The 27,583-nt window shown below is 47.3% G+C and overlaps 1 protein-coding gene across 7 annotated transcripts in view; it reads right to left on the bottom strand.

Moving 5' to 3' along the window:
- The window catches only part of CASKIN2 (CASK interacting protein 2), a 157,222-nt gene that overhangs the window by 25,484 nt on the left and 104,155 nt on the right, over nt 1–27,583 (bottom strand). For 6 of the 7 annotated variants that reach the window (XM_053302901.1, XM_053302900.1, XM_053302904.1 and 3 more), the window contains 5 exons: nt 17,907–17,958; nt 6,035–6,132; nt 5,501–5,646; nt 4,956–5,051; nt 2,938–3,068 (listed from right to left, as the gene is read on the bottom strand). In XM_053302901.1, the coding sequence (XP_053158876.1) occupies nt 2,938–3,068; nt 4,956–5,051; nt 5,501–5,646; nt 6,035–6,132; nt 17,907–17,958 (523 nt within the window). Of the gene's footprint in view, nt 1–2,937; nt 3,069–4,955; nt 5,052–5,500; nt 5,647–6,034; nt 6,133–7,761; nt 8,685–17,906; nt 17,959–27,583 lie in introns of those variants that run through there. The other variant, XM_053302903.1, reaches the window with a different exon arrangement.

Here is a 27,583-nt window from a genome sequence, read left to right as displayed (position 1 = left end):
CTGGTTCCAGTTCTAGCTTGAGGGGAGGTTTCAGAAGGTGGTGCTGGGTGATGACTGCTTGGCCCTTGGCCACTGGCTTATGGGGTTCTGCAGGGTTTGATTTTGTCTCCCATGCTGCTATTATTTATTTATTTATTTATTTATTTATTTATTTCTTTCTTTCTTTCTTTCTTTCTTTCTTTCTTTCTTTCTTTCTTTCTTTCTTTCTTTAATGCACTCATTCATTTGATTTCTATACCACCCTTCCAAAAATGGCTCAGGGCGGTTTACACAGAGAAATAACAAATAAATATGATGGATCCCTGTCCCCAAAGGGCTCACAATCTAAAAACAAACAAACATAAGATATACACCAGCAACAGTCCCTGGAGGTACTGTGCTGGGGGTGGATAGGGCCAGTTACTCTCCCCCTGCTAAATAAAGAGAATCGCCATGTAAAAAGGTGCCTCTTTGCCAAGTTAGCAGGGTTTTAACATAGACATGGAATCAATGGGAGAAATTATCTGGAGATTTGGTCTGAAGTGCTAACCAGTTTGCTGATGACATGCAGATCTATTTCACTTTGTCATCTGATCCCAGGGAATCTGTGGAAACTCCTGCCGCGACCCTCTTGTTCAAAATCCACCCTATCCCCAATTCCCCTGATGTCTATCTAGGAAACCTGTCTGCCATTTTTGTGTGTTTGTTTTTCTGACCTGCTTGTGCAATGGTGCAATGCTGCAAGTAAATTCTCGCTTTGGAGCAAAGCTTTCCCTGCTACTGGGTTGTTTTTTTCTGGTGTGTGTTTGTTTTTGCTGGATTGCTTGTGCAAGGGTACAATGCTGCAAGTAAGTTCTCATGCTGGAGTGGTGCTTTCCTCACCACTGGTTTTTTTTGGGTGGGGGGAGGTTGCTGGATTGCTTGTGTAAGGGTGCAACGCTGGAAGTAAATTTTTGTTTTTGAATTGCGCTTTCCCTGACAGCTTTGCGCAAGGGAGATCAAAAAAGAAAAAAAGCCATCACACCATACCCTGCCTCCTCTGCGACCCCATTGGCCCAAAATGGGGCAGGAGGAAGGGGCAGATAACATGGTTCAAGGAGAATATGAACACCCCCCGCCTGGAAACCACGTTGCAGTGGACAGCAATATGAATGGCTACCAGCCTACCACGAAGCATTGAAGAGCCCTTTACTCGCAGTTTGAAACTGTTGCACCATTCCATTGCACCTTGCAATACTTCGCGAGGACAAAGCTCGTAATCTGGGAAACGCCCTGGTGTTGTGTCCGGGAGGGGGGTTGCCACTACCGCTTCGGTACAGACAGGCCATGGGGTGGTGGCTGAAGGTGCTTGTCCTCGCGAGCACACTCTCGGGGACCAAGGTCACGCCGTGCCAAATCGCCCAGGTGAGTGAATAGGTTTGCTGCAACGTGTGGTGTGGTGCTTTGAGGTGGTGGCAGATGGGTTGGGTTGTGTAGTGCCTGTGTGTGGTGGGGTGGAGGTTGAGGGGTTGGAAGTGGTGCTAAGCATTTTGTAGAGGGGTAGGCAGAACACTGTTGTTGGTGCCTGTAGATGGTGTCTGAACCCCGCATTTCACTGCCTTGTTTGCAGAGCAGTGGTTCTAGGACCTCCCCCCCTTCCAGTTTTGCACACTGTGAAACCACAAGCCTACAAGCCAGCACTGAGCTTGCATTGCTATGCACACACACACACACACACACACACACACACACACACACACACACACACACACTTGAAACCCCTCAAATGTTTGCTGTCCTCCAAGAAGTTTGAAAAGAGAATGTTGTCTTTAAGCTTCTTAGAATAAATCTGGTTTCATCGACCATAATACTGGTGTTGATTTTCTTCATTCTATCCCTCTGATCCATTCCCTCCTAGCTTTGAAGCTATTCACACATGCACTGAAAACCAGGTTAAGGAAGCCCAGCCCGGTTTACGGCTGCGCAGCTCCCAGAGGTGGCACAGCAGCAAGCCTGCTTAGGGAGCCTGCCACTTAGCGTGAGGGTGCCCCAAAAGTGGGCTAAATGCTCGTGTGTCGGTGCCATGCAGCTTTGAGAGGCACCTACACACAAGTAGCCTCTCAACTGGTGTTGGGAGGCTGCCCAAGCTCCGGTGGCCTCCTGGCCCCCAAACCTCCCTGCTCCCTCCCTGCTACTGGCAGAAGCTGGCAATCGTCTGGGTGACTGATCTGGCCGCCCAGCAACATGGACGGGATCATCTATGGGGGAGGTAAGCTTTTTGTGGCTTCCTCCCCTTGTCCTGTCTGAGCCCAGTCATGAGAATGGGCTCTTTGAATGAGACAGATGTTTGGAAGGCTTTTTTAGTAGACTTAGAAAGAAAAAATACAGAAGTCTACTCACGGCAGTTCTCATGCACGGGCAAGGCCGGGTTTCACTTAGTTAGCCTGGTTTTGCCTGAACGTGAGAACTACCTCTTTTTGTTAGATTTGAACCTGGGCCTGCCCACAAACTGTGGACAGAACGAACCACCAACTGGTCTGAAATTGGTTTGCAAATGATAGTTTGGAGTAACTGGTTTGCCATTATGCATGACTTCACAGGCACAGTTAGGGCGAAGTGAACCGATTAAGCCAAGGCAAAAGTAGACAAGCCGTTCTAAACTATGGCTTGCCTATTGCACATTACTTTAGAAACTCAAACTATGGTGGGGATTCTTTACTAAGGTTAACACAGACCACAATTTAGCATTGTGTCTGAACTCAGCCAATACAAGAGTAACAATTGCTAACTGGAAATGTAGGTGTGAACACACCCAGTGGCTATTCTAAGGCCACTGCAAAGGCCCTCTGTTAGAAAACCTGCAACTACCACATCAGGGCTGTCAAGTGAGGACAGGGACTCATCTAAGCAAGACATGTTCGCATTTTCCAACATTCCCTACCCCTTTCCCTGCAATGGCAGAGCGCCCAGAGGAGTTACCTGATGATCTCCTTGTGCCCATTCTTGGCTGCCAAGTGTAGAGGAGTAGTGTAGTTTGGGTCGCTTGTGTCTTTGGATTGGCCTTCAAGCAGAGCCACACACATGTGGCTGTTCAGAAGCAGCTGGGCCACCTAAGGCAGACAAGGATGGGGATGAGGCAGTGGAAAGAGACACAGAGGAGCTTTTATGGAAGCAGACAGAGTCAGGTGAATGTCACATGCCTGGCTATTCTTGCGTGCAGAAGTGGTGGAGAATAGCCTGTATCTTCCTCAGAAGCTGACCTGCTCTTATCTAGATCCTGTGCCTCTCGGAATGGGTTTCCAAGATTACATTTCCCAGAGAAATATCATAAGGTGAAATCCATAATTACTTGTTCCTACAAATGTGTCTCCGTGGGGTGACACATAGTTGCCCTGGAATTTCTCTTGTTAAAGCCAACCGTGCCTCTTCCCATGGCTATTACTCCATTTTACAACTTACATTAGTAAGAACAAGTCACTGGCTTTCCTCCTTCAGTTCAGAGTATTTGGGGCAAAATGGCTCCTGTGCCTTTTAACAGTCGCACAGCTGGCATATTCAACCACTGAAGTCTTTCTAGGTGGGGATGCTGTGACGGGGAAAGCTGCATCTGTAGAATTTCTGTCATGCAGCAGTTAAAGGTAAAGAAGCCCAGTGAGGAAAACCTTAGGTGTTTTTATGGCTACATAATTATTTCTTTTAAAAACCCCAGATCTTCTGGTATAGCTCCTTGTATTTTCTTCAGTGTGACCAAAAAGACCAAAGTTTATCAGCTTGCTTGCAGCAGACTTCTGCATACAATATTTAAAAATGGTTATCACTAGCATTACCATATTTCACAGAGGATGAATCTTCTGTCTCTTTAAATCTCCAAGGAAGACAGGTGCTCTGCAGATGCCCTCCCAACATTGCAGAGAGGAGGAAAAACCAGGCACCTGCTCTGTACATTGCCTTATCTGAAAGCTCTTAAAGGGGCAGAAGCCCTGTGGATTTTGAAATATGGCCGCCCTTGTTATTACAGACGTCCTTGTTTTCTAAATAGCTCCTGCACCGTTCCGTCAGCCTCTCCTCACAGGTCTTGCATTCCTTGCAGCTCCTTCTCCACAGGGAGGCTATAAAGTGAGTACAAGGGTGGAGCCTGAGGGCAGAACTAGGAAAGGTCCCTACAGTGAAGAATAATTCCCCCTGCAAGGCCCTTTCTCTGCAAGCCTCTGGGTTTGAGTTGGCCTCACCAACAGGGCACACATACACACCTACCCCAACACAGTGCAGGCTGTACCCAGATGTCTAGGGTGTGACTGTGATTTAGCATGCTATTTATAGACAGTCTGTTAGAAGAATGGACCATCCAACCACCCCTGCCTTGTGATGAGAATAGAACGTTGCCATTCCATTGCCTCCTTTTGGTGCCACCCCTCGGCCTAACATCCCCCAGAGTAGGTCGATTTGCAGTCTTTCTATTTTCCCCTTTAGCTTAGGGGGAAGCTTCCCACCCCCAGGAATTCTGAGCAGCCTCTGCACCTGTCCTGAATATTGGAGACAGGAATCTACTACCACCTCCTGGATTTGCCAGGTTGGAATCTCAGGCCTGCTGTCCCAGCTGGCCTTGGTTCTGCTTGCTAGCCTAGAGGGATTAGTGGGGCTCAGTCACTGTCTGGTTTTTCAAGGGAGTGGTGGCGAAGGACCTGGTTCCGGCCTTGCCTGGATGCAGTGGGAACTGAGGCTCCTAGTTGGTGCTGTGTTTAATTTAGAACACTGTTCCTCCCTATCACATGGAATGTTCCCCTGCCAAGCCTCCGGGGCAGTGCGATTCTGGCATAGGAAAGTTCCATGGGACAGAGCAGAATAATATGGTGAATTGTTCCTGTGTTTCTGGCAATGATGTGGATTTCCTGGTGTGCCAGAGCCAGCTCAGGGGCTTGTGAATCTTCCTCAAGGGCAGACCTCTTTGCTCAGAGACGGCTTTGTTGCAGACAGTAACGACAGCTGCTTTTGCTTACCTTCAACCTTCCAAACTCACAGGCCAGGTCCAGGGGGGTTTTCTTAGCTTTGTTGATGAGGCATGGGTTGGACTGGTGCTGGAGCAGCATCTCTGACTGCAGGAGGAGAGGCAAGAACATGGAAAATTACCCTCTAATCCAATCATTCCTCTTGCGTCCTACCTTGTTTGAGAACAAGCTCTTCATGTCCTTCCCAAAGTTAATTAATACAAAGTAAAGATCAGCCGAAGGGGTTCTCATCTGCTTCTTCTAGAAATCTGCCCTCCCAAAGAGGGAGGGGATTTGTCCCATACAAGAAGAATCTTGAATGGGATGCTTATTCTTCATATCCACAAATGTTAACATGCAGGAATAGAATCTGCTATCTTATGCAGTGCCTATCATCCAGAGAATCTCAGCTTCCAGGTTGTTCTTCTTTTTTAAAAAAAGTTTCTAGTCCTGATTATAGTGCAGAGAACATTTTGGGACTGGCAATCATGGCATAGATCTGACTGACAAAAAGGCAGCCTCATTTACTCCCTTCTTCCAGATGGTCCCCTACTCACCACCTCATAATGGCCATACTGTGCAGAAAGGTGCAGTGGGATCTGTCCATCCAGTGATGCCATGTTGACTGAAGCAGCCGCCCGTAGCAACAGGTGCACTGGCTCCACCTTCCCTTGCCAGGCAGCATAGTGTAGTGGGCGCATTCCTGTAGGGCAACAGTGCCAAGAGGAAAGAGACAGGATGCATAACGTGGGGGCTGCAGAGCCACAGAACTTGTGTCTGGGCCTAGGAAAGAAAAGCTAAGCACACCACAGCACCTGCGGGATTAGCCTCACTGGTCCTTTTCTCAGGCTTTTGGTCATGTAGAGTAGGGACTTAGTGAGTCTGGAGCAGAGGGTGGCAGCCTCCTGTGGTGCCAAAATAGCAATCCAACTCTCATTTCCCTGGAAACACTCTTTTCCCATCGTACACCGTTCACAGAAGGCACTTTTTCCTTCATAAGGTATTTCCCTCATGCGGGGGCAACAAGAGAATGGAGTGTTCTCCTCCTGGATGAGGGGTAGGGAGAAGTCTGAGGTCAATAACCCGCTTACCATTAATGTCCTTGATATCCACAGTGGCCTGTGCCTCCAGCAGTAGGGAAATGAGCTCCAGACTCCCAACCAGGGCTGCATGGTGAAGTGCTGAAAACCTGAGAACAGGAGGAGAAAAGCACCCTTAGACGCAGCAAGTGCCAGTGACCCCTTATCTCACAACCCAGTTCACTCTTGGGAGCCATGTTGGCCACATTGGGCTCAGGCACTGCATTGTTTGTCCATGTGTTGTGACACAGGTAGGGTAAATTTTAGTCTGCTCAGACAACTGGGAGTCACATCGTAATGGCACAAAAGCTCACAGCTGAGTGCCTATAACCACATGGGGAGATGGTTGTCTGTCTGTAGGCTTCAGCCACATGGCCAAGCCTAGCATCAGCACCCTCCTATTTCTTCTTGGACAACCATGGACATAAAATGGTGGTAAAGCTGGGCTTGACTATGTCTCCCCTCACAGTTACATTAAGGAAGCTTTTACTGTAAATGCCTAGTATGTAGTTCCCAGTTATCTGAAGCTACTGAGTGAGAGAACTGTCATGGAGCCATCTTCTTTCTTTCACATGTCCCACCATTTTAGCAATGGCAGAGTTACCTTAGTGAAGCAAGTCACCTCAGTCACATGATTTCCTTTCTTTTCCTACCCCATGTTCTCCTTACGTCTCCCTAGAAGGTAACAAAAATCACCAATCCAGAAGGAGGACCATTACTACGCATGAGGTGAAAGCGGAAAAGATCCAGTGTGGTTAGGCCCCTGCACACTCAGGCCTGTTCCATTACAGTTCCAAAATGCAGCTCATTGCATGCCTTCTGGTTTAAAAAGTACAAGTTTGGTGATTTGATTCCCCTCTTTTATGTCTCAAATCCATGTGCTTCAAAGCAACTGTTCCCTAGGGATGTGCGGACTGGTCCGGTGGTCCGAGGTCAAACCGAACCACCACCCCCAGTTCCGTCGGACCGGAACCGGACAGCCGGGTCTGGTCCAGCCGGTCCACAAATTTTTTGGTTTTTTTGTTTTTTTTAATTAAAGTAGGTTTTAAGTACCTTTAGCCCCTTTGGGGGGCTTGCTGAAGCCGTGGTGTGTGTGTCCTGCGTGGGTTCCCTCTCCCCCTGCCGGCCTTTCTCATCACCGCCGCGGCTCGCCACGGCCGGATAACTGAGCATTTTTGGCCCTTCCGGGCCTCTGTACAGCCACGGCTTCGCAGAGGGCAATGGCACATGCGCGGTGGCCGCGCGCTTGTACGGAGGCCAAAAAGGGCTGAAAATGCTCAGTTACCTGGCCACAGCAGGCCGCGGTGGTGATGAGGAAGGCCTGTATTTCTTATAGTACCCGTCTCTCTTGTACAAAAGCAGGTGCTTTCCTAGACAGCAGGCTTTACTGCAAGTTTAAATTTGCTAAACACAAACAAACAAACAAACAAACCCTACGCAAAAAGTGGATTTTGTAAACCAGGATATAAATTGGGCTAAGCTCTAACATGCAATGAAAATTCCAAATCCTGGATGGAGTGCTTCCCCGATCGCTAGCATAGACTTCGAGGTAAATCTGGAGGGTATGTGAACTCACACCTGCCCTTTCATGGGGAAGCAAAGTAAAATCACCATTTGAGAATGCTCCAGGCAAGCTTTTTAGTCATACAGAACATTCTGTTTGATGTGGCATTCTGTTTAATTCAAGCTTGCATAATTTTAACATCAACTGCACTCAGCCCAATGGTAGACTCACTCACATCTTTCTACATTTGTTAGACCAAACTGAAAGAATCCATGGTGTCAATTTTATAGTATTCTATGGAAGGATTCTGAAGTATGAGACATGTGTTGTGCTCCTTGGAGTTGTCACTTTCCAAAATAAGGGTCATCCTTTTAAAATAAGAAGTATGCCTTAAAATAAAGTACATCTGGCAACCACAGATCTTTGTATGCTGTTGCAATTTACAGCTTTCTAGCACTGGCCAGACAAGCTCTAAATGCTTAACAATCACCTCTGTTTTCCTACTTTCCCCAAAGATCAGCTGCTCTCAAAACTGTTTTGCTCTTCAGAGACTGTGTTGTCTATACCCCTTGCAGGTGGTAATATGGTATTACGCTCCCATGTTTCTAGGATTTCCAGTTGGCTTACTGTGCTTTGGCTATGTTGTGCCTTCTCTGGACTGAGGTCATATATGGGGCCAATTTGGACAATATGTCAACTGGCCCATCCTAAATGATGCCTCTGAGGCAGGATGCCTCTGAATACCAGTTGCAGGGGAATAACAGCAAGAGACTGGGCATGCCCTCAATTCCTGCCTGTAGGCTTGCAGTGGCATCTGGTGGGCCGCTGTGTGAAACAGGATGCTGGACTAGATGGGCCTTGGGCCTGATCCAGCAGGGCTGTTCTTTTGGTGGGGAAAGAGTGCAAGTGCATATGCTGTCCCTTAATTGTGTGGGTGAGTGGGGGGAGTTCATCTGAACCACCTCCAAAATGCACAAATTGAATGTTACATTAATAAAGTACTTAATCTGCAATTCTGGAGTGGTTTGCAATTAGGAAGCAACAGGATGCTACACTGAGTGGGAGGAAGGCGCACTGTGTACATGCGAGCTCCTTTCCACAAGTTTTGGGCAAGCTGGCAGACTTATTGTCCAAATTGGCCCATATATTCCTACTTAAAGTAGAAAGTAGAAGATGCAGAGCTGCGTAGCATAAGCACTTAAGAGCTTCAAAGAGTCCTCTTCTGGCATGGAGTGAGACGTTCCTGGATTAAACCAAAGAGAGCTGTTGCTTCTATGTACTGCTTGTGGGTGTCCTGAATGAACAGGTTGACTAAAAGGGGAGATACAGGATGCTGGAAGAGATGCGTCCTTTGATCTGATTCAGCAGGGCTCTTCCTTTCTGCAAAGGCAGCTTTTCTGATCACATTGTAAAAGGACAAGCAGCCTACATCAAACTTCTTCTTGCCAGGCAGCTCTTAAATATGCAATTGCCCTCTTTGGATCTGCTCCCCCAATATATCCACAGAGTCTATGAGTGGCACTTTTGTCTTTCTCCAAGACAGAAAAAGTATTGACACTTTTGAACTTTGGTGCTGGAGAAGACTTTTGAGGATACCATGGACATCCAGGAAAACAAACAAATGGATCCTAGAACAAATCAATCCAGAATTTTCCCTCGAGGCACAAATGACCAGGCTCAAACTAACATACTTCAGACACATTATGCGAAAACCAAGCTCCCTTGAAAAGTCCATAATGCTGGGTAAAGTGGAAGGAAAGAGAAGAGGACGACCAGCAGCAAGGTGGATGGACTTGATTATGACAGCAATTAATTCACCACTGAGAGACCTTAAAGGCCAAGCTGAAGACTGATCATCCTGGAGAGAATCTATCTATGTGGTCGCTAAGAGTCGACACTGACTTGACGGCACTTAATCAACCAACCAACCAGTCAAGGGAAGCACAGCATGAGAAGCTCCATGAGAACTGTTAGAGCAGCCTAGTGGGTCACTACTAGCAGTACGTAGGGAAGAACCTTGGGGTTTTTTGCCTATTTTCGTTAAGGAAAGTAAGTTTATGAGATCACCCAGGTGTGTGTGTGTGTGTGTGTGTGTGTGTGTGATCAACTTCACAATGCCTAGTGAAAGGAAGTAGGCAGATGAGTTCTTACTGGAACTTCTTGTTCTTATTACATGCACATCCTGCCCTTTCTCAAAGGAACTCAAGCCAGCATACCTGCTGCCCCCCACCCTTTATCCTGACCACAACCCTATGAAGTAAGTTATGCTGAAATAAGTGGCTGGCCCAAGGTAACTCAGTGAGCTTCATAGCTGAGTGGGGATTTGAACCCAAGGCTCCCTAATTCTAGTCCAACACTCTAATCACGGCATCACACTGGCCCTTGTTTGCTGGGCAGCAACAGAAGCGCCGACAGCGAAACCAACACTGTGGTCTTTGGCCTGGGGACAGATGACAGGTTATCCCTGGGCATGGAGAGTGTATCTCCTCCCCTTTCCCACCTCTCCTAGCCTGCCCTGACTATGGCAGTCTCTCTCCCAGCATGGCTTTCCTACTGCCTGAGTGTGTGAGGCCAGCGAGGATGAATAGACCTTGTGTTTCTGGTCTGTGAAAGAGGCTTGTTTATCCAGAGCTCTCCCCTCCCTCCCCCACCCACTCCTGCCTTCCCCTTGCTCAGGGCCGATTTCATTCATTCAAAAGGAGCGAGGCTGGCCTGGAGCCCACGGGAACCAAGCCCCCATGGCAGTGGCCAGCTTGGAGTCTTCAAAGCAGCAGGGGCAGGAGGCTCAAAGAGTGTGGAGAGTGCAAGCGGCGGCGGCGGCAGCGGCAGCAGCAGCAGCCACCCCTGGAACTGCTAGACGCTGAGGGGTTGCCATAGCAGACGGGAAGCTGTTGTCCCATTAGCCAAGGAGCCTGTCTCTCTGTGTGTATGTGTGAGAGAGAGAGAGAGAGAGAGAGAGAGAGAGAGAGAGAGAGAGAGAGAGAGAGAGAGGAGAATAGCAGCCACTTCAGTGCAAGACACAAGGGAAGAGGCCTAGTACATAATGCTGGTACCACAGGGGAGGTCTCTTCCTTAACCCCAGGCAACCAGCTAGCAGTCAGTTCATGCTGTGCCTCTGCTGCAGGTCTGGATGTTCCAATTATCCCCACGGTAACCTCTCTGTGGGAAGAAGGGATCTTTGCAGCCAGGAGACTGGCCAAAGGCTCCAAAGGGGCACTGTGCCCATACAAGTGGTGGGCCCAAAGAGCTCTGATGAATAGGGCTGGGAAGCTCTCTTGCCACTGCCCAGCAGGGGAGACAACATGGAGACCCCAAAGTGCTTATGGGCAGCCTACCAATCCTGGTTAAAAATCTCCATTTCATTAAAACAAACAATAAAGGGAAACTTTCCACCCTGTAAGCAGAAACTACGTTTCCTGGGGATTGGCTTGTATGTCAGGATTGCCATATTATTTTTTCTGACAAGGCTCCTTTATCTATAGCAGCAGCAAAACAGGCAAAAATGGAATAGGGACAGTGTTTCGCCCAAAGCTATAAGGAAAACCCCATCTGACTGCCATGCAAATGTTAAAGGCACAAAAGTCCCATCAAAGGAAAAAAGGTGGCAACCCTAGACAACTATCCTATACATAGTGAGCTGCCCTGTATCTGAACTGTCTCTCGGGCGCTATCCAAATTAGACAACTGAATAAACAGAAATTTCATATCGCTCTTTTGGGAGACGTAAAATAAGTAGAAATAAGAGCCTCTCCATCTCTGGCAACTTTTAAAAAGGTGCTGAAGAAACATTTATTCACCCAGGCTTTTAATTAGATTTATGGTTTAGATTTTTAATGCTGGTTTTAAATGTTTTTAATGTTAATGTTTTTAACATCTAAATTATTTTAATTCTTTAATTGATTTAGTTTTGATTTTAACTGTTAATTGATTTCAATTGTTTTTGGAGGGGTGGTATATAAATCAAATAAATAAACACATCAAAACACAAAGAAAAGAGGGAGGCTAACCAGGCTATTTAGCAACATAGAGCCAGCTTCTAAATCTTATGCTTGACAGCTCTGGGACCAGATGTAGGTCCAAAGCATTTTGCAACACCTGCTAAACCTTGCAGAAATGCCTGAACAACAGGCCTGCAGCAGCAACAGGGCACTGGCACAAATGCGACATTAACCTTCTGTCAGGGGCCCTACATGGGGCATTTGCTCCATGAATAACTGAGCACTGCTGGTGTTCTGCCCTGGGTGCTTTCCAGACCAAGAGCAGCAAAATGCCTCCGTTCAGGCAAGTCGCTTTGAAAACATAAACAGCAGGGGGAGCAGTCTCACAGCAACTCATAACCCGAAAAAACAGCAACTTCCTTACGCCAGATATACAACGTCCAAGCTCTGTATCACAGAGATTAGATTTGAGACAAGGCATCGGCAATGTGAATGGCACCCTGCGTGGGAACTGTGGGGTCACAACGTAGGAAGTGTGAAAGCACACTTCCAAGATCCGGTGTGACCCCGTTGCAGGGTCTAATCTGGAAAGCACCCTGGTTTTTTCTGCTGGCCCAGCAGAAAGAAGGAAATGCTACAGAGGTATGGATGCTAAGCAACTGCAACTTAGTTGTCCCCCCTCCCAGACCCAGAGAGGCACCAGCAGCAATGGTCTGGCACGAAATATCAGCTCCAGGAGCAGGCAAACTTCTAAGCAGCATAAGAACTTGGGGCAAGAAAGGGCAAAGTGGGCCATTATGCAGGGCACCCTGATATTTTGAGGCCAGCCCAGACTTTTCTTGAAGCATACAGTTGCCCTTCCGAACTTGTTCAGGGTTCCCACAAACACACAGTAGGACACCTTCAAGTCGCCTTTCATAAGGTATTTTGTTCTACTATATGAATACCCCAGTGCAAAACACCAGTGTGCCACATCAGTTATAAAGAGCACACGTTTCAAATGTGTTACGTGTTATTTCCATTACAATGTGCGTGAACACCTATGCCAACTTTTCTGGAACCTCAGCTCACACTCTTAGCCACGATGCTATACTTAAAACAGCAATAAACAGACAAACTATGGGCCGATTCAGACAAAGTGTCCAAATGGCTCTGCCCATCATGTACTTAGAGCTGCAGATGAGCACATCCTATTCCCCCTTCCTGTGCAATGTTCCACTTTTCATAATCATGGTGATGGGGGGGCAGGTTTAGTTAATCTGAACAGCCTCCTCACAAGTGATTGAAATACGAATGTGGTATTTAAATTGTGTGCTGGGGTGGTTTGGGTAAATCCTCACCCCTATATCATTATGAAAAATGGAACAGAGTGCCAGGGATGTCCGCAGAGTGGGATGTCCGCACTTACTGGTATGCCCCTTATCTTGTAGTGAGCGGGGCTAGTCAAATGTATCATCTGAACCAGCCTATTGTGTGCTGCTTTTATATTTTTTTAACTGCTGTTCAAGGCATAATATCATGGCGAGGAGTATGAACTCTGAGACAAGAAGCCGCCCACTCAGTAGTGGCTGCTGCTGGGGGCATGGGGGTAGCAAGAGGCACCTTTTAAGTGTAGACTGATAGGTGCTTACCTCTGCTACCGCCACCCCTGCATGTTGCTTTGAGCAGCAGTGCACCGCCCAGGATCCCCTGTGGCGGGGGAATTGCCTCTACCATTCACATGGCTGTCGGTGGGGGATCAGCTCCATGGAGGCCAGGTGAGTGGTGGAGGCAATCTCCCACTGCAGGGGTGCACGCTGAGTAGCATGCTGCTGTTCAAAGCAGTGTTCAGGTGTGGCAGTAGTGGAAGAAGGCCCCGAATTTACACTTAAAGGTGCCTCTTGCTGCCCACCTGGCCACTCCTGCGCCCACTTCAAATCTTCCCTTAGTCAAGAACTCATAGGTGACTTTATACAAGCCCCAGTTCCTCAGCCTCAGACCCACATCTGCAATATGGAGAGAATCCCGGATTCACCAGCCAATTCAACACAAGTGTAACCTACTCTGCATCTGACTTTATGAGACAGCTTAGCAAAAACATTCTGAAGTACTAATGAGAAAAACAACTTCCTTCATACCTGATGTTTTTGTGAAGCAATTCGAATACTTTTGCTGCAAAGTGCTTCTAGGGTCTATAAAGTCTGTTCTATATTTTGAATAATTTGTCTGTGTGAAATAAAATCATACCTCCTGATGACCTACAGATACTAAATTTTGCATGAACAATCCTGCCACTGAAATTAGATGAATGCACCACTTTTTACACAGAATATGCTTGTTAAATTTTTAAATAATGTTTTGGTATTTTTTCTGAAGAAATTCTGAATAGAATCATATTTTATTTTTCAGTAGATTTGTAACACTCAATAATCAGATCAATAACTCCCAAATGGCATAATACCCATGAAAAGCAGAAGCTCTTTCTCAGATTCAAATTCACTATGATTCAAATTTACCATATATGGTAATTAGTCAATAAAAAGAATAATGTTTGCAGTTGAAATCCTACAAATGTCAACCTTTCCTTTTATTTCCCTTTTGCAAGGACATTAATTAAAAATTCAATGACATACGCAGGTGGCCCATTTGCCACCTAGCAGTTTCACCCCTTTGCAGTCCACCTCTGGTATACCAATTTACTTATTGTGGGGGGTAGTTTAGGTTATTCATGGGTTTCTCACCCCACCACCCGCCACCAAGTAAATTGGTATAACAGTTTCAATAGCTTCACAGGGAGATTTAAAGAAGGAGTGCGAGACGCACAGGCTGTTCCATTCACTCTTGCCTCTTGCACCGCTTCTTAAAACCTCCCTGTGCGTCAGCTGAGAAGCAGGAAGAGTGGCTATTTTAACTTTACACCTCCACATACTTCTCAGCTAATGTGAGGGGAAGGTTTAAAGTTTAAATAGCCACCCAGCTGAGGAGAGTGGATTGCTTAGCTAAGGAATTTAACCCCACTTTTTGGTTTAGGCCAAGCACTCCAATATCTGAGTAAGGCCCACGGCAGAGCCAAAGTGTGGGTGCAGAAGGGCAAAGAGAGAGAAAGGGGAGAAGTGTTTCTGTGGCAGAGGGAAGGGAGAAGGAAGGGCAAAAGGCTCACCACACAGAAGAAACTAAAGAAAAAAGGGAGCAGGAGCTCCAGGTGAAAGTGTCTAGCTAGGAACAAGACAGGAAAGGAAAGGAACTGGGGGCCCTGCTCCCACTGCCTGCTGGAAAGGAAGCTGGACTTCCTGTTACCTGAAGACTTCTATCTGAACCTAACCTGTCTAGAGGAGCAAGAAGAGGAAGACAACACACAGTTACTGATGACCTCCTACACTTGTGTGAGAGGAGTGGATTGTTTTGCTAAGGAACTTAACCCCATTTCGGGGGTTAGGTCAAGCACTCCAATAGTATACTTTCCATAAACGTTATGCCTGCAATATTAGGGGGCCTGCTGGATTTCATTTCTCGAACCTTTCTAGTAGCAATCTATGCAAGATGACTTTGCCCAGTCAATGACGGGCCTCGTCTACTAGTACTAAATAAATTCCCCTTTCAGTAGCAAATCTTATATTAATGCTGAAGTTCAGCCCACTGATTTCAGTGGAACATGCTTCCGTGTTTGTGTGCATACAAATGCAGCCTTTGCCATCTTAATTGCCTTTTTGCTTGCAGAATACCAATAAGGAATTGGAGCCGGGGGATCATTTACAAAACAGCATATAATTGCATTAGAGAAAGGAGTTAGCTCAGGGTAGACAATTAACGTAATTCTCGCAGGCATTCCTCAGCTGTTTCTACAAAGTTCACCCAGGTGTCTAGCCAGTCATTGCACAGCTTCTAATGTACATTCTATGGGAAAATTTTACTGGCTGGCATCCTAACAAAGCACCAGCGCAACAGAGAAGCACCAGTGATTCTGAAAAGTTCAACTAACTCAGCTTCGCTGCTGGCTCAGCGGAGGAGGCAGATTTTGAAGACCCCCACTTTCCAGGAAGCACTCTACCCAAAATGATAAAGAGGGCTTCCGGGCAAAGGGAAGAGTGTTGAAATTTGCCGGCTGAGCCTGCAGTAGAGTTACGTTCGTCAGGAATGAAGCATCGGTGCTTCGTTAGGGTGTCAGTCACTGTCCTTACAGTTAACAAAAAAGATCCCTCTTCCCACCCACTCCCTTCTCTGGTACCTATTTGTTTCTCATTACCAAAGCATATAACACAATAAAGCTATTCACATGACCGTCTTCGGGCGGGGTGGGCAGGCAGCGTTCCAGCTAACTTCCCCCTAGACGATCTCTGCTGTCCTCATTGGCATGCCACCACATACCCATACAATCCGCACTGAACGGAGCAGCACAGATCTCTGGAGGCTGGGACTCGGTGCCCTGGCCTCTAGGAATCCCACAATGCACCGTGTGACAAGTGTGGTGCTTTGGGGGATTCCCCTGGGAACTGGGTGCTCTTGATGCCCAACTCTGTGTATGTTTGGGCTGCCCGGGCTTGTGGAGGAGGCAGTCTGGGATCAGGATTGATCTTGGTGCTGCACATGAGCAACCCTATCCAGCTAGGGCTTCCCTAACCTGGGTAGGGCTGTTTGTGTGCATAGCGCATGTTTGTGTGCATAGCGCATAGCGCATAGTGCATAATGTGTGTTTTTAAAAAAATGTATTGATGCTAATAAGGTCTATCAGGTCCATTGTTTAAGGCTCCACGATGGGGAGAGACAAAGAAATTTCAGATAAGATCATTTTTGGTAGTAACTTTTTACAGTTTACAATAACTTGATATATAAGTGCTCCTTAAGAATAATCACATGTGGGCCTGATCTTCAGCTTGCCCCGTGGCCCTTCTTAAAGGTGCCTCTGGTGGCAGTTCAGTTTTTACAGCTCTAAAATGTAAGGGCAGAGGGAGAGGCTAAGTGTAGATTTTCAAAGACAGAAACTGGAACTGGCCCCCTGATCCTCAAAATCCCACATGGGCACAGACCATGGACTGAATGGGCTGTTCTGGGATCATGAAGCAGCAGCTGGAATGCGATTGGCAGTCTCCCCACTCCTCCCACCACATGCAGTGAATGGCATCCTGAATACCTCCCACAGCCACCTCAAGAGCCACCCAAGACTTGTCGTCATCACCATTGTTTCTGACTGGTCACCTTTTGCTCCCTCTGTCAACATTTGATTTTCAGTTTTAGTAAACAATTGGCGACTTGCCCTGGTTTCCCCATTATCTCCATATCTTTATTTTCCGCCTTCTACCTAGCTGTTCTGCACTTTGCCTGTTCCAAGCCTGTGCAATTTAGAGAGGATGGAAATGTCTGGATATAAGATCCTGGCAAGCAGCTAGACCACATTTGTACCGATGTTTATCTCAGACTGTGTCTTGGCTCCGAATCTTGTGTACTGCTTGCCCTTGTCTTCACCCTTCCGACTTGGACTCCGACAATGCCACATTAACCTCACTGTCCAGGGAGTCAGAGGCAATGGCCATGCTAAGATTACTGGCTTGGGGACGCATAGGGGGTGGGAAGAGGACCACTGGGGAGGAAACATTTTGCTGTACATACTCAGGCGAGTGGGGGAAAGTCACTTCAGTGCTATAAGAGGAGAGGAGAGCTGGTCTTTGGTAGCAAGCATGACTTGTCCCCGTAGCTAAGCAGGGTCTGCCCTGGTTGCATATGAATGGGAGACTAGAAGTGTGAGCACTGTAAGATATTCCCTTTGGGGGATGGAGCCACTCTGGGAAGAGCAGAAGGTTCCAAGTTCCCTCCCTGGCATCTCCAGGATAGGGCTGAGATAGATTCCTGCCTGCAACCTTGGAGAAGCTGTTGCCAGTCTGGGTAGACAATACTGAGCTAGATGGATCAATAGTCTGAACTCAGTATATGGCAGCTTCCTGTGTTCCTATTAAGAACGCAAAGACAGGAACTGACACTGCTTGTAAAGCAGCATAAGCTAAATTTTAATGCATGCTACTATGACCTTAATCCACTGTGATTACTTGTCAGTGTTCTTGACAAGCTACTGTACTTTTCCAAGAGTGGGGTGAGGAGAGAATATTTTTTCTCAGCAGGTAAGAAGAGCTCACATCCTTGGGTAGGGGCCTGAAGCTGCAGTCCTCAATCCACTCAGTTGATGCAAGCTCCACTCAGTCGTTCAAATGGAGCACACACCTTGCTGCATTATAAGTGCTGGGTTCCCTGCTCTATGCTTGACTTTGGATTTCTGCCTTGAAGTGACCGGCCCAAGATTACACAGGGAGTCAATGGCACATACAGAGGTTAGTGGTGGTGATTATGATGGGGTGAAACCAGCCTAACCACTACAAAACCTTTCTCCTTTGTTCAGTAATCTGCTCAACATCACTCCCCGCAACTCCTCAACGTATCAACTCTTTTGTCACTGTTTAATGAGACTAGTACTTACCCATCCACATCCTGGTAGTTCACATTCAGCCGTTTAGTAGATCCCAAGAGTTCTAGAGAAAGAGAGAGAGGCAAGGGAAAAGCAGATCAGCTCAGGTTATTGAGGAATCGTGGAAACAGTAGAGTGAATATAAAGTCTTTTTCAGATAAAATGATCCACAGGGGCTGCCACAGGAATGACCTCTGCAACAATTCTCTGTTTTTGAAAGAAGCCCTTGTCACCAAAACTGGGTGTTTGCGAGTCAGAGAGTTGTCTTGCACACAAAGTGAGTTACATCAGAAAAGCCACTCAGTCAGAAGGGGAAAAGGCATGACCATCTTGCCCAGAATCCAGTCTCTGACTGTCATTTGGAACAAACAAATTCAAGGATGATTGCAAGGAACGGGACTAGGACTGAGTGATTTCCATCACATAGTCTGGATAAATTGCACGGTATTAGATGGGGGGGCGGGGCGTAGGGTGTGTGATAAGGAGCCATATTCCACATGCACTCTTTTTTGCCTGCCTGCATTCACAATTCTCCATGCTTTCTCAGACAATCCTAGGGACAGATCTATGTTCCTTCTGCAAGATGGATTCAGCTTCCTGTGAGTTATAGGGTATGCTGGCCGTACAGCGGCCCCCCACGTCCTCCCGGCGGTGGGAGCGGTGCGCCTTGGCTGCAGCAGCGCGGCTACCTGGTTGATCCTGCCAGTAGCATATGCTTGTCTCAAAGATTAAGCCATGCATGTCTAAGTACACACGGGCGTTACAGTGAAACTGCTCTGGGCTCTGCTGCCTGGGTGCCTCCTGTGCATAGCAATGTGAGGTTCCCTCTTTCCACCTGAGGACAGAAGGGAGCAATGGAGGCATCTCTCAAGACTTTCAGACTGACCTTGCTGAGCACAGGACAATACCGGACCCATCCTGTCAGCCTTTCCCCCCTCTCCAGTTCCTTCAGCGTTGCCTTCTCCTTCCACACATCCTTTCTGCATGAGCCCCAGCCTGGGGCATTCTTCATTCTCCCTTTCTCCAGCACAGCTGCTACCAGATCATTCTCCTCCTCGGCATCTTTTCAACGGGCACGCTACTTCCACAGAACCAGGAGGGGGAAAGCTGCCTGTCCCCATTGATGCTGGACAGTGGGTCACTACCTTGGTTCAACTCCTTTCTGCGAAGGCTCCCATTTTATATTGAGCCTAGAGTCCAGAAAAATGCCGAATCGGGACATTTTGCTTCCACCTCTCAGCAACTTACCCGCTGCCAGTGCAAAGCCCACAGGCCAGATGGCTGGCATTCTTACTCCACAGGCAGGGGGCGGCAGGGCGGGGGTCCTGAGTTTGTGAATGTAGCCATTGTATTTGTCTGACATTCCCTTCACTTTGCCCAGCCTTCAAATCTTCCATTTCCTAGATAATATGGACTCTGGGGGAGTCTCACAGTGAAGAGGAGCTTTCTAAATTTCTAAACCATGGACACAAACTTAAGTAGGTTAGGTTCCCTCTTCCTTCGAGTGAAGCCAATTTAATTCTTTTCTTCTAGTTAATAATAGTCTTTTATTTGGGAATTTACTTGCAAAATAACAGCACATCTGCTATATCAAAGAGAGTATCTGTTCTGGGCAACTGATAATTTGGTGGTGCTCCCTTTCTGAATCAAATAGTTCTTGGAAATGGCCCCTTAGGGGCAAAGGGAGTCAAGAGACAGCCTTTCTGATAGCAGAGCCCAGACTGTGGCATGATGACCACCTCTGAGAGGTGTGTTTTGCCTCCTTCATTGCCTGCTTTAGAGCTGGACACTCAAGAGAGTTTTATTTCCACAAGAATTTTTTTTAGTTAGGTTTTCAAGGCTTTGTAATTTTAAAGCTTCAGTCCGTTTGTATCGTTTTAGGGGATCATCTTATTTATGTATTTTTTGATGTAAACCGCTTTGAGAATTTTGTTGAAGAGCAGTATATAAATATTTGTTGTAGTAGTACTGAAGTTAAAAACAAAGCCTCCATATTCAAGGGCAGGACCCTTCTGATTGCTAGAGATAGTGGGCACAAATACGAGGGGACAGCCATAACTTTCATGCCTTGCTAGTGAGCTTCTCAAGGGCATCTGGAGAACTGTTGGAGACAGAATGCTGGACTGGATTGGTTTTTGGTCTGACCCATTCAGCCAGGCAAATCCAGTATGTGTAGCTCAGGGAGTGGGCAAGATGGAGAAGGATGCATCTGCACAGGGCTTGTTTTGGGCACATGCTGACCTGCTGCTAATCCTCACAACATTGTGAGGGGACAACTGTGAGGCCAGGGTGTGCTGTAGGCACAGTTGGCTTCCCAGTCACAATGCTGGGATATTCCAGGAGAAAAGGTGCCTGCCTATTCCAGGAATGTTTCTTGTATGTCTGCTTTAGCTCTTAAACACCACATAAAGAGCACAGGAAGCAGCCTGGTGGTCATATCCTAATCCTAGCAACAGAGTCTGAACAAAGGTGAAGAGTATCAGGGTGTGACAGAGGAAGGTCTGAGATCTCTGCAGCTTGTACCACTCCTAGCAAATGCCATCGAACCCCCCCCCCTTTTCTCCTCATTGGGGCTTATAAGGTCTCAGTTAGGATTTTCCCAGGCTTCCTATTATGCATTTGGTGTGACCGGCATTCCAATTTCTCCCTGTTCTTTGGTGTTTTTCTTCTGTCTTGCTCTGCTTCAGTTGCCTGGAAGATGCTGGCTAGAATAAAGGAAGCATTGCTTTGAGGGGAAAGGGCACCGCCCAGCCACCCCCTTGGAGAGACCAGGGAGGCTAAGTGAGAGATGGGCTCGCTGACATATGCAAATATGTCTGAAAAGAAAACCAGAGTAATTGTGGTTTTCCTTGGACTAATCAAAATGTTTGGCAAATAGGTGTATGAATGCAAAACCACTTTGAAGGAGCTGACTGCACTATGTGCGTGACAAACTCAGCTGACGTTGTCAGCCTGGCAGGGCAGAAACTGGGGAGGCCTAAACAGAATCAGAATAATTCGGTCTTTAAAGAGCTTTTTCATCTTCAAAGTGCTCGGTAGTCATTCATGTGCCAGAGACATGGCTGGGTGAAACTGGCACACCCTCCTTCAGTGGTTCTGCTCCCAAGAGTTCCCTAGCAGTGAGACAGGCTCCCCACCCCCCACCCCACCCCACCCCCAGTATAGCGAATGCAGGAACACAGGAAGCTGTTTTGCACTGAGTCAGACCCTTGGCCTGTCTAGCTCAGAACTGTCTGCACTGACTGGCAGCAGCTTTCCAGTTTCAGGCAGGAGTCTTTCCCAGCCCTACCTGGAGAGGCTGCCAGGGATTAGGAACATAGGAAGCTGCCATATACTGAGTCAGACCATAAGTCCATCTCGCCCAGTATTGTCTACACAGACTGGCAGCAGCTTCTCCAAGGTTGCAGGCAGGAGTCTCTCTCAGCCCTATCAGAGATGCCAGGGAGGGACTTGGAACCTAGATGCTCTTCCCAGAGTGGCTCCATCCCTTGCATATATTCATATGCAACCAGGATGGACCCTGCTTAGCTGAGGGGACAAGTCATGCTTGCTACCACAAGACCAGCTCTCCTCCTGGGGCCTTCTGCATGCAAAGCAGATGTCCAACCACTGAGCTATAGCCCCATCGAAAGAGAAATGAAGCTTTTTATTTGCAACAGAACCATGTGCCAAAAGCTGAGGACATTTTATTTTGGGCATACAAGGGCTCTGGTCCTATGAGTCACTTTGCTAGCAAACTGGTGTGTGTAGGACTGGCCAAAAGGATAATCTGGATGCAGGGGAGAGCATCACCAGCTGCATTTCTGGTTATCACAGAGGTGTCAAATGCACAGGAAGCCTGCCAAAGACAAAAAGGATGAATTCCTGCAGAGGTTGTCTGAACCCATTTCTTATCCAGTGAGTGGGAAGTGTGTGTATGGGGCGGGGGGTAAGATGGAGACAGAAAAACTATGCAGCCCAAAAAGCCCTGTAACCATCAGTTGCCGAGTGGGTGGCCAGGCAGGATTTCACAGCTATGGATTCATTTCCGATAATGCAGTCAGCTTGGGTAGAAGGAGGCTGGGGAAATCCAACAGGTGCAGCTTGCACTAACATAATCAAGTTGTGGTTAGTGGGGAACCTTTCCTTCTGTGGTGCTCCATGGCAGGAGCTCTTTCTATTGTTGGAAGGAGAGAGTTGCTCTTGGAAGGACCCCTTCTAATATTGCAGCTCTCCTTCCATTCACAGAAAAAGCTCACACAAAAGGTTGGGATCCAATCCAGTTGTGGGAAATACTGTGCCTGTCAAATTTCTCTATGTTATCCAGTTGTGCCTCTGTCAGGGAAAAAGGCAGGAGCCCTAGATAGGTCTGAGCAGCCCCATAACATTGTGGAGCTTCCCTGTTGGTTACTAGATGTTCATATGGCAATGCTCAAGCAGTGGGAGAAGACCCCGAACAGAGGTGGGGCCTGATGTACCACCCCTAAGCCACAAGTACAGGTGTTATTACCACTCCTGAAAAAGAAGGCAATGTTTGGTCATTAAAGCGCTCCTTAACAGAATCAGTGACATGTCAAGAGCAGGGCTATAACTTCTGTCAGAAAAAGTTGTCTGTATATGAGCCCTGGTTTTTCTTGAACCTTCCATCAAAGCTTTCAAAATCCTCAATAAAACATGAATTAATGAAGGAAAATTTAAATCCCTCCTGAGAAAGTAAGACATAGCATTTGCCCTCATTTTACTGGTGAGTAAATTAGGACAGAAGGAAAAAAAAAAGATGAAATGGTTTGTTCCAAATCATAAGAAGGGGGGAGGGGGCTAGTGAGGGGGATCTGAGGATAGAACCCAGATGTCACGGCTCCAAGGACCTTATGTAATGCAAGAGAGAGGCAGAGAGAGATTTTAGAATGGGGATGGGGGAAGCAAAGGATTTTTAAAATAAAGAAGCCCCAATTGTTATATAAAGACCCAGGCGCAGAGCATCTGTGCACCTAGTTCTCCCCCCCCTCACTCCATTGCAGGGCTCAGCCGGTTCTCCTCCCATCCCTTCAGCCGGTCTTGCTCACTGCCCTTTTTGCTGGCAGCTCTCATCCTCCTCATGAGGAGGCCGGTGACCCCGTTTTTGCTGCTTGATCGACTGCTCACAGTGGTGCCACCTCCTTCTCAACCTCCCTCCCTCCACCAGCTCTCATCCTCAGGGGCGGAGCCACCATTGGGCCAACGGGTTCAAAGAACCCGGGCCGCTGACCAATCAGGGGCCGCAAGAGCAGCCCCGACACGCCCCCCGTGTCTGATGTCAGACGCGAGGAGGCTAGTTTAGCTCCTGAGTGGGGTCCACGTGGCCCCTTCGGGAGCTAAACAAAGGCTGGCGCTGTATTCACAGCACCAGCCAGGAGCGGCTCTTCTCTGCAAAGGGAAAGCAGCGCCAGCCTTCGTTTAACTGCCAAAGGGGCCAAGCAGCCCCTTCAGCAGTTAAAGGGCAACTCTCCTTTGGGCTGAATGGAGCCTCAAGGCTCCGTTCAGCCAGACCACGCCCCCGCGTCTGACATTAGATGCGGGGGCATGGCTAGCCCCAGTGTCTGAGATCAGACGCGGGGCCGGGGTCAGCGGGGCCGTGGCGGTGGTGGCTGCACACAGGCTGCCAGCGGTCTTGCTCTGCTACTGCTCATCCTCCTTGTGAGGAGATCAACGGCCTGTTTTTGTCAGCTGCTCAAGTGCACGCAGTGGCGGCCGCACCTTCTCCTCAACCTCCCCCCACCAGCTCTTGTCCTTGCAGGGAGGCCAATGACCCCATTTTTTCTGCCTACTTGGTCATCCTCAGCGACTCGCAATGGCGCTGCCACCACCACCACCTCCTCCTCGGTCTCCCTCCCCACCAGTTCTTGCAACTCCCGGGAGCAGCTTGCGAACTCTCACAAGAGCTGCCACGCACAGGATTAGCCACGGGTACGCCTTAGAGAATTAGATAGATAGATAGATAGATAGATAGATAGATAGATAGATAGATAATTATCAAATAATAAATGCTATTATTGGACACTATTTTTTAAAAACAAATTACTGCACAGCACCTAATGTCGAGGTGCTATCATCATACACTGAGGCTGTTCTAAGGAGCAGCCAAACCCAGGCATAAGCAGCTAAGCCTGGTCTTGGCTGCCCATGAGAACAGACAGGAGCCGCTGTGAAGCCAACCCTAGCGCTGCAGCCTGGCTCTTAGCCGAGGTTAAGGGCGTGTTTGGGGTCATGTGTCAGCGCCAACAGAGGTGCACCTGGGTAATTTTGGAGCCAGGACCTAAAGGCCTTTGGAGGGCCTCCCCCTGCCTGCCCCACTGCAAGTTATGTATCATCACTGCACACACACGTACACATACCCCATAACACATGCCGTATTTTTAACACATGGGTTCTTGAGGGCACAAACAGCAACTGAACTCACAAGAATGTAAGAATATAAAACAAGTATATTTATGCAAATATGCAATAGCAGAAACATTTCAACACGCAACTTAACACATTCCCATCCCACATATTTCTTTCCCCACTCCCCTCTCTGTCTCTAAAGCAGAGGTGCAGCATGGGCCAGTGATGTGGTGCGGTGACCACACTACCCGGGACAGACTAAAGAGGATTTGGGGGGCCCAGGGGGTGTAGATGCCCTGGACTTCGGCCCGGAAGTCCAGGGGGAAGAGCAGATCTGAGCACGAGCGGCTTGTAGCTTGTGTTGACAGAGACGGATGCTAGTGCGCCTGTCCTCTGGGGGAATACCCCATTACACTGCGCCCAGCATGCGCTGCACTGTGGGATTCATGGAGGCCAGGAATCTCTGTTTACCAGTACATCCGGGAGCATCATGGAGAGTCAACCGCACTGGTCATGTGGGTGAGCGGCTTGCATGCTGCCTGGGCTGCAAAGGGTCATCTGGGGGAAGGTAGGCTGAACCCTGCCTTCTCCCCACCTGCCCAACTGTGTGTCAGTCGTGTGAACAGCCCCTCTATCTTTTTTCATCATACAAATAGCTTTATAATTCTTATTTTATCCTCACACAAAGACTGAGAGTTGAGATGGAAATCAACAACTTGACTAAAGCCAGACAAGAGCCCACAAAACTGTATATTTTAATATTTGTATTAATTCAGAACATATTTCTAAAGCTTTGATAAAAACAAAACTAAAACATATTATTACGGGATTTCTAGTGCTAAGCAGTAGCATTAAGGATTTCTTGTTGTTTAGGTCTATCTACAATTAAATGCTAATCTTAATTGACTTGCACATGAGCTCTTAAATGGGCATAGATAATGAGCCGGCCACCATGATACACACATTGGTAACCACCAAGCTGGACTGCTCTGATACACTCTTGCAGGGCTGCCTTTGAAGACTGTTTGGAAACTTCAGATCCAACAAGATATTGCTTTCCAGTTAATTTCAGGAGTGAGTTGAAGGGAGCACATGACTCCTGAGCTAAAACAACTTTGGCTCCTGACTGGTTTCCATGCAAAATTCAGATAGTCCATTCTGACCTTTAAAGTCCCAAAAGCCCTGAGCCCAAGTTGCTTAAGGGAATGCCATGTTGGTCAGCAGTTGTTTCTTGCCCCATCCCTGCCGACCTCCAGAACTCCAAAATGTCTGGGAGATACCCTGCTCTCTGTAGCTTTTTAACCTAAAATGAGTGGAGGGAGGGCTTTTTCAATGTTTGCACCCTCTCTCTGGAACTCCATTTCCAGAGAGGTCTGCCAGGCTAATTCTATTCTTGCCTTCCAAAGTCAAGCCCAAGATATTTCTATTTTAGAAGACTTTCTAAGGGTGAGGTGGATTGCAGTTTGAACTAATCTGTGTGTTTATTTTACTAAGTATGCATGTTTATAATTGGGTTTTGACTGGCGTTCAGTATGAGTATGTTATGGATATTTTAAAAAATTGGTTTGCTTTTGTTGGAAACTGCCTTGCCTTTTGGATTTATGTGGTGGGATATAAATCTAAGTAAATAAAATATCACTGGAGTTGTGGGCACTTATTGCTCAGTCCTAGCAAGAACAGCTTGCTGTTTTAATTGCTAGTATCATTGTAATATTGCCAGTATCACTGTAATATGTTTCAGAAACATCTCTTATAAAAATTAGTGTGTTGTATATGAGGTCCTAAGTGGGGGACAGCTAGCCATGATGGCACAGTGGTAATAGCTATGCCACTCTCTGGGATGGTTTTGTTCTGGTAATTTTCATCCAAGGTGACAGATAACATGAAAGTGACTGAGTCACCTCAGGTGTTTGTAACTGTTGCATATGAACACTGGTATCCTGCACTGAGGCATCTGTGTGAGATCTGTGTGAGAGCCAGCGTGGTGTAGTGGTTAGAGTGCTGGACTAGGACCGGGGAGACCTGAGTTCAAATCCCCATTCAGCCATGATACTAGCTGGGTGACTCTGGGCTGGTCATTGCTCCCTCAGCCTAACCTACTTCACAGGGTTGTTGTGAGGAGAAACCTAAGTATGTTGTACACTGCTCTGGGCTCCTTGGAGGAAGAGCGGGGTATAAAATGTAAATAATAATAATAACAACTGCCTCAGTATGTAGTATTGGTGGGTAACCCACAACAGTTATCCAATCCAAGTTTTTATTATTATTATTATTATTATTATTCCCTGAACAGAGACATCTTTCTCTCAGCATTGCTCCATATGTCAGCCCGCCCACCCCCATCCGGAATTCTTGCATCCATTTAGTTTAGATGAGCAGGGACTGGGAGGAACTCATGGAACAAACCAGGGGAACTATGCAACTGAAAGGCCTGGAAATGAAGGGGGAGAACACACAGCTGCTTTCAAATTCTCACCCTCACCCTGGACACAGAGGTACGGGAAACATGGCAGGAACACACCCACCCACCCCAAAAGCAGCTTTGCACAATAGATCCAGGAAAGACAGACAACTACAACTGTGAGAGGCTCCTTGATTTAAAAATAACACTGCCTACTGCCACTCCCTCTCACGCTACCCTGTTCGCTTTGCTCAGAATGAAGTCTAAATAGGCTGGCTTGTAACCAATATTCTTCTGAATTTGCAAGGCTGGTTTCTGGTCTAAGGTCCCAAATAATGAATGGCCCACACATTTCAGGGACAAAGCACCCCCTTTCAAGGAAACATTATTCTCCCTGCAGACTGCAAGGGCTCCCTCTAGTGGCAGAAACGGTAGTCATTCATGATGTTTTATTTTTAACCCCCAACAATTATGTTTAGCTAAAAGCTGCATCTTCAGCAGAACACATCAAATTCCAACCTAATGTGGTTGGGATTCTTGGGAAGAAAGAGTTAGCATTATCACACCATGTGGCCTCTTGTGCACAGAGCTGGGTGCCAAATGTGTCGGTACTGCTGCGGTGTAATGACTGTGGCAACTAAATTAAGGTTGTCAGATTAACCAGTAGGTTGACTGTTTGCTGGATAACTACACAGAAGGGGGAATTTTGGTATTTTATTTTATTTATTTTCACATTTATATTCTGCTCTTCCTCCAAGGAGCCCAGAGCAGTGTACTACATACTTGAGTTTCTCCTCACAACAACCCTGTGAAGTAGGTTAGGCTGAGAAGTTATATGGGGATGGAGAGAAGCGGAGTCCGTCAAAATTCACTCTTCTGCACAACTATTAAAAGCCCAGCTGCCCTGTTCCCTACTGCATCTGGCAACACCATGCTACCTCTATTC

This window comes from Hemicordylus capensis, chromosome 2 (genome assembly GCF_027244095.1).
Source record: "Hemicordylus capensis ecotype Gifberg chromosome 2, rHemCap1.1.pri, whole genome shotgun sequence".
NCBI classification, from domain to species: domain Eukaryota; kingdom Metazoa; phylum Chordata; class Lepidosauria; order Squamata; family Cordylidae; genus Hemicordylus; species Hemicordylus capensis.
The sequence above is the reverse complement of the archived record's forward strand: the minus strand, read 5'-3'. Positions and strand labels throughout refer to the sequence as shown.